Below are 7,021 nucleotides of genomic sequence, written 5' to 3'. Positions count from 1 at the left end.
AAGATAATACCAGATAAAATCGACGCACAAGTCCAATTGTTTTTATAATAATTAACATGTCAAATATCTAATTAATTCAGATACAGCAGATTAATTGTAATTCAATTAAATCATTTCAATTTAACTCATTATTGAATAAACTGTTGGAAAATAATAATTCACTGTCAATAAACTACGTAGTTCACACTCAAATTATACTATTAACAAAGTTTTTGAAACTGTAATTGGTCGATTTATTCAAGGTACAAAAAATAAGAGTTCATTCCAACTTACTTAAAAGTTATGACAACTTTTACACCTGCATTTTCATGATTAATTAAACGTAACCAGTAAAAGTTTTCTATAACCGTGACAGTTTACACTGCTGAAATATTGATATAAATTATATTGTTGTTTCTCGCTTTCTCTATGAAAGGAACTAAGATGACTATATGTTTATGACAGTGGAAACGCGTTGTTTTCAAATGGGGACATGTTTAAGAATACAGTTGTTTCTTTTATCTATGTGCCCAACACGAATGTTTGTGGCAATCACCAGCGTAAGACATATTTTTTTTTAATGTATTATGCATTAAATTGAATGTATACGTTTTGAGATATAGTAATTGCCTCCCTATGCGCTGGACTGATCAAATATGCATTGCGCTCGACACCACAATGCATAACACCATCCTCCATCCATTGCTGATAACCGCACAGAATTGAGATACATCTTACATCACATTGGTCAAGGAGAGAGGTCGTGACCTTCAACAACGAGGAACCAATGTACATATATAGAGATAATAAATTATTTTTCGTATATGAAAAACAATTAGTTTTTAATCTGTTCATAAAAAAACGTTAACAAAAGATTTATTCCATTGCTTTTTTATTTCAATTTGCTAGGTGATATTACTTTAAAGCTTTCTTCTAACAATACATGCTATCGTATGCACAATACTTCTACTCACTTTGTTCTTCTGAATTTTTTATCACCTGAGTCATGTGATATGGATGAGGAAAGTTACATATTTTTTATCATGTCGCCTAGGAAAGTATTACTTACTTTTCAAATAATTTAACACGTAAATAAGCATGTTGTCTTACTGGATCGATCGATTCGAGTATTTTTTTTCTTTTTCTCTTTTTGGTTGTGTCATAAGTGTTGTAATGTTTTTGAACGGATTTAATATCTTATTATTTTTCACATGACACTTTTGTTAATATTATATATATTATTGAATTTTTTTTAAAGTATCTGGGCGATGATGATGAGTGTCAATAAAAGTGGCACTGCCGTCGTAATCCACAGAAAAGGAGTGAGGTATTCACTTCTCAGGAATATAAGGGTTATTCATTATGTTTGTCGTAGTGATGGTGTTAGGGGATGAAGGGCGGGGGCGGGCGCTGCAGGCGGCGCTGGCGGCCTGCCTGCTGGTGGGCGCGCTCAGCCCTGAGCCCCTGGAGCCTTGCGCGCGCAGCCCACTCTGCTCGTGCCGCGCCGCGCACATGTCCTGCATCGCCGTCCCACTTCACAGGTTTCCAGGTAATTTTAAGTCCCGGTTAAGTGATCACCTTAATCAGAGGAGAGAGATCACTAAGTTGGCCTCATCCAGAGGAGTTCGATTTCATTTTTCATTGCTCCTTCTTGTTAAAATTCTTCTCTCGACAATTACGCATGTTCGTCGTTTTTAATCACTTAAATTTTATGTATGTAAATGAAATGTTTGTATATAAAAATTTACAATTCAACTATACAGAAGTATGCTAACGAAAGTTATTATTTGCGGACAAATATCAACCATAACACGCCTACGCATTGCTTAAAAGAGATATCATGACGCTATCCCATGGATTTTCACAACCTTGATATTGTTTGACAAAATAGTCCTCTATGTAGTGGGAGGTCTGCCTACACCACGGCAACCTGTACGTGGAATACTATTTATATTGCAACATAATAGTGGTTGTTTCAAAAACAAGCCACAAGTTTCTAAAATAATAATGTAACAATAACTATATTGACGAAGAGTCACTTGAAGATGTTACTATTTATGTTACAATGTTAATGCATCCCGATAGTCGTTCTATATCTTAGATGTTATTTAAAATGTTAAATATTTACGCTTTATTATAAAAACATGTTAACTTTTCCATGTTTCCAGAATGGCCCCGAATAGAGCTGCAACACCTGGACATAAGCATGTCAAATTTAGAAATAATTGCAGAAAGCGCCTTAGATGGTTTACATTTACAGACATTAGTACTTGTAGCAAACCGATTGCATCATATTGAATCTCATGCCTTTAGGTAATGTAACATAAAATTAATATGTTATCATTTAACATAGGCTATATATAAATATATAATGTATTGTTTTAGTTCGATGGCTAATTCACTTGCATCACTTGATCTCGGATACAACGATTTCACAGAGGTACCTCATCAAGGTCTAAAAGACTTAAAAGTTTTAAACTGGTTAAATTTGCAAAAGTAAGTAATTGGTGTAAGTAAACAGTATATCGTATTATAATTCTGAATTTAATACATTGATGATTTTGTTTCAGCAATAATATAGCACACATCGGATCTGATTTAAAATGGTATCATTTAGAGGATACACTAACAAGCCTCTCGTTAAGCAACAATCAAATTACAGAATTAAATGAAAAATCAATCACAAGTCTCAATCACTTGCTACAATTAGATTTGGAAGGAAACTTTTTAAGAACGATCGATTCAAACTCACTTCCATCTTCGTTAACTGTCCTAAAGCTGTCGAATAACTTTTTAAAAAGCCTTCCCTGTGATTTAATACATAATGTTCCTAGATTACAATCATTACACATGCGGCATAATATGATTAATTTTAAAATAAACTCGAGTTGTATTAATAATAAAACTAAAAAAATTGAAAAGGTAGATTTAAGTAATAATAAGATAAGCGATAACACTGATTTCCTTTTCCTCAAGGAATTTCAAATTAGGCAAATTATTCTCGATCTAAACGAATTAACTCTCGTACCAAAATTATTAGTTACGAATAATCGTATTGAGCGATTATCAATATCTTACAATAATCTTCGTGCTATTTATCATGATATATTTTTAGGTCTGAAAAATTCTTTAGAACATTTAGAAGTGGAACACAATAAATTGTCTTACTTACCGGACAGTTTGGCGCAGGTCGTACGACTTCGACATTTATCTTTAGCATATAATCAATTTGAGGTGTCCCCCTTACTCCCGAGCCGTATACAAACACTTTCCTTCGCCGGAAACTTTTTAACTACAATACCATCTACGCTTCATAACATCGAGGCAGGTTCGATTCGTTATTTAGATTTAAGCTACAACCGCATATCTTCTTTAAATACTAACGAATTTCGAGAATGGTCCACATCTTTATCAACTATTATTTTAAAAGGTAATAGAATTGCTCAAATCTCTAACAACGTCTTCCCGGCGCAGATGCCAGTGAAAGAGATTAATCTCAGTTTCAACGACTTATACTACATACATCCTGAGTGCTTCTCTAATTTAACAGGTTCCTTGAATATCCTCGAATCCTCCTCGACCCTCTTTAGTGGACATTTTCCTTTTGACTTTGATGAAGGTTTAGAAAAACTTAGTTGGTTATCGTTTGATAATAATGATTTTTATATTGTAAAATTACTCGATATGGTCGCGTTACCTGAATTAAAATATTTAAATTTAGATAATAATAGATTAATAGATATAATTTTAGACGATTCTTATAATATTTCGCTGGCTATAGCTAATCTTAGATTGTCATACAACTTTTTGAGTTACGTACATAATTCGACGTTTAACTTTATGCCGGATTTGAGGAATTTAGATTTATCTTATAACCGAATTAACAACTTAACTAAAAACTCTTTTTATAACTTAAGCAATTTGAGATATTTATCTCTTGCTAATAATATAATTAGTAGCGTAGAGGAGCACACTTTTGTTAACTTGCCTAAATTGGAAGTGTTAGAATTACAAAGTAACAATTTCACGTATTTCTCGCTAAGCTCGTTAAAGAATGTTTCAGATGTACATATAACTTTTACATTAAATATTAGCCATAATCAAATTAAAACTTTAAAAGGTTATTCATTTACTCCTATTAGTATTTTAGACGGCTCTTACAACGGCCTAACTGAGGTGCCAAATAACTTTTTTTCTTCCACGGAATCTTCCATTAGACAAATAATTTTATCGCATAATAAAATTACACATATTCCGAACGATGTTTTTGGAGAGTCCTTGTTTTTGGAAATATTAGATGTACATAAAAATAAGATAAATGTCATCAAACGTAAAGCTTTCACTCGGCTCAAGTCTTTACAAATTTTAGATTTTTCTTTTAACGGCGTCACCCAACTATCGGTGGAACAGTTTTGTAATTTAAGTAAATTGAAATATTTAAAAATGGACCACAATAATTTAAGATTGCTACCTAGGGACGTGTTTAAAAACACGAGAATAGAACATTTGGATATTAGTTATAATGAAATTTCACTGTTTCCTGTAACGGCTTTGTCGCAAGTTGGTTTCACTCTGCGATATCTTGATTTATCGCATAATCGAATAGAATACCTTGATAATAACATATTCCGAAATACTCAGTTTCTGTTGAGCCTCAATTTACGGAATAATTTATTGACTGTATTATCCGATAATACATTTTCTAGCCTGGGTGGCTTGCGTCGGTTAGACCTTGGTGGTAACGTAATAAAGGCTAATTTCAAAGAGCTGTTCCACAATCTTCCAAACTTAAGATATTTAAATCTCGCCAACGTAAGTTTAAAGTCTGTGCCTTATCTTCCGCTGGCAAACTTGACTACTCTTAATCTAACATCAAATTATATTTCCAGTTTCAAAGAGACTGATGTAAAACGCCTTGTGAGCCTTCGACACTTGGACGTTAGTCACAATCGTCTTAATTTTCTTGTGCCAAATATGTGGTATCATTTAAAGAATTTAAATGTACTAGATATATCTTACAATCCTATTGAGAAAATTACTATAAATAGTTTTAAGTGGTTAAGTAACTTATCGTACTTAAATATAATTGGGCTCAATAACTTAGATGTAATCGATGTAGAATCCTTCCGTCCTTTGATATCTCTACGATCTATACAACTTGAGACCTTGTCGCCAATTAACCTTTCCAACTTTTACATATCTAACTTAACAAATTCATTACCATCATTAACTAAGTTAATTATTCACTGGACTGATGAAAATATGGATAAACAATTACATGGAATCGACGCACGTAATATACGATACATAGAAATAAAAGGAGAACGCTTAAAAAATATATCTGACGACGCGTTTCAATCCTTTGCATCGAATCATGAAATCTTTATTAAGATAACTGAAACGTCGATAACAACATTACCAAATAAATTCATGAAACATCTTGGCCTCGTTCCACAACTGGGGATTGACCTCAGTTATAATAAAATTGAAAATCTTAATCCGGCCATATTCTATCCGAACTTCACGAGTTGGAGTCACGTCGCTACCAAACTATTATCAGGTATGATTCAAACGTTTTACAAAGTAGCATAGCATTGTAGTTAGTCTTTTAGTTTTCTTATTATGTATTTCAATAATCTATATGTTTATTTATTTATTTATTTACATGGTAGACTTACAGCTAGAAAGTAACAATAATAGACACAAGATAGTTAACATATAGCTATTTACAAGTCTACACTTATAGCAATAGCTTAAATAATTTGTCAGTCAGCACATGAGATATAAATACTTGACTTTTTTTATATAAAAATATATATTCAACCACCGCTCAAAATATTGTTGTCTATATTAAAGAAATAAAACCATTTTTGTATAATAATAAAATGCAGTTTTACAATTTATGTTTAGATTGTTAGTTAATATTAATTTGAATGGAATTTTTGCTCCCAACAATACATTCAACGATATATAAAAAATGAATGACCATTTTTATTGCCAATTGTATAAACCTAGTCTACGGGACTATCTATGCAGAGATAAAGTACACTTGATTAAAATGAAATTGTTTTAAACGAATTTTCAAGAATAGGCAAATCATCATACATAAAACAATCCGTGAGCCTATGTCGTATTCTTCCATGTACCAAAATATACTAATTAACGCAACTAATTATCAAAATGTTATATCATCAGGTGGTCTGATCCTGACGGGCAATCCATTACGCTGCGAATGCGAACTGAACTGGCTGGGAGCTTGGCTACGGCGATGGTTTCAAGAGAACGAGGCCGGAACAGAACTACGTAGAGCTGTTAGAGATGCATTCTGTATCGACAAAAACAACCGTAGAGTACCTCTAGTACAGCTGAGAGCAGATGAGGCCGAATGCCACGCTAGCGCCCTCTCCAGTGATGCCCAACCAAACTACACTAATATCTTATACATGGTTATAATAACCCTTTGTACACTCGCATTAAGATGATAAATAATAAGGAATTAATTAGCCTAATATTGTACATATTGTCTTATTGTATTTTACATGCTAAGTTTTGTTACCGAGATTGTTTAACGCTTCAACATTTGGGAATATTTGTGAAACAAATATAAACGTAGCTTATGTTATCATTCAGTTAATGAAACAACATTGAATTTAAATTGAAAATTTAAATCATTGGAATCATATCAGAGATTTCCAGTTCGTAAATTAACAATTAAACAATTTTGAATTGTACTGTTTTTGACACCACACTTTTGGAAGTAGTGAGCATTTTAAATATGTTTGTAGTAAAATGTATAATCAATAAAATAAGACCGATGTAAATATGTAAAAATAAATATTTTTATGAGTCACCGGTTTTTATTTTTTGTTCCTCTTTTAATATAGATTCTCTTGAAATAACCGTACAAAAACTTAGTGAACTATTTGAATTAACCAATGCAAACGTAAAATAAATCTTCTTGCACATATAAGATAACTTATGAATCAGAGACACTGAATTTTTTTTAGAATTTGGCATCTAATTTTTCTTATGCTATTATACA

At 32.2% G+C, this 7,021-nt stretch overlaps 1 protein-coding gene across 1 annotated transcript; it reads left to right on the top strand.

Annotated features, from left to right (window-relative positions):
- Positions 1 to 1,356: 1,356 nt before the first annotated feature.
- LOC106118844 (chaoptin) lies at positions 1,357 to 6,558 on the top strand. Its single transcript, XM_013313599.1, has 5 exons — positions 1,357 to 1,528; positions 2,148 to 2,292; positions 2,365 to 2,475; positions 2,550 to 5,539; positions 6,175 to 6,558. Exons 1-5 carry the CDS (start codon positions 1,357 to 1,359, stop codon positions 6,459 to 6,461), a joined length of 3,705 nt encoding a protein of 1,234 aa, XP_013169053.1. The 3' UTR covers positions 6,462 to 6,558.
- The last annotated feature ends 463 nt before the right edge of the window (positions 6,559 to 7,021 follow it).

Source organism: Papilio xuthus, unplaced genomic scaffold (assembly GCF_000836235.2).
Source record: "Papilio xuthus unplaced genomic scaffold, Pxut_1.1 DF827542.1, whole genome shotgun sequence".
In the NCBI taxonomy this organism is placed as follows: domain Eukaryota; kingdom Metazoa; phylum Arthropoda; class Insecta; order Lepidoptera; family Papilionidae; genus Papilio; species Papilio xuthus.
This window is presented reverse-complemented; position numbering and strand designations above follow the sequence as displayed.

Coding starts and splice junctions, on each gene's coding strand:
- LOC106118844 (XM_013313599.1), top strand. CDS start 1,357: ATGGTGTTAGGGGATGAAGGGCGGGGGCGGGCGCTGCAGGCGGCGCTG. Junction 2,476..2,549: donor AACTGGTTAAATTTGCAAAA/GTAAGTAATTGG, acceptor ATTTTGTTTCAG/CAATAATATAGCACACATCG. Junction 5,540..6,174: donor CGCTACCAAACTATTATCAG/GTATGATTCAAA, acceptor TTATATCATCAG/GTGGTCTGATCCTGACGGGC.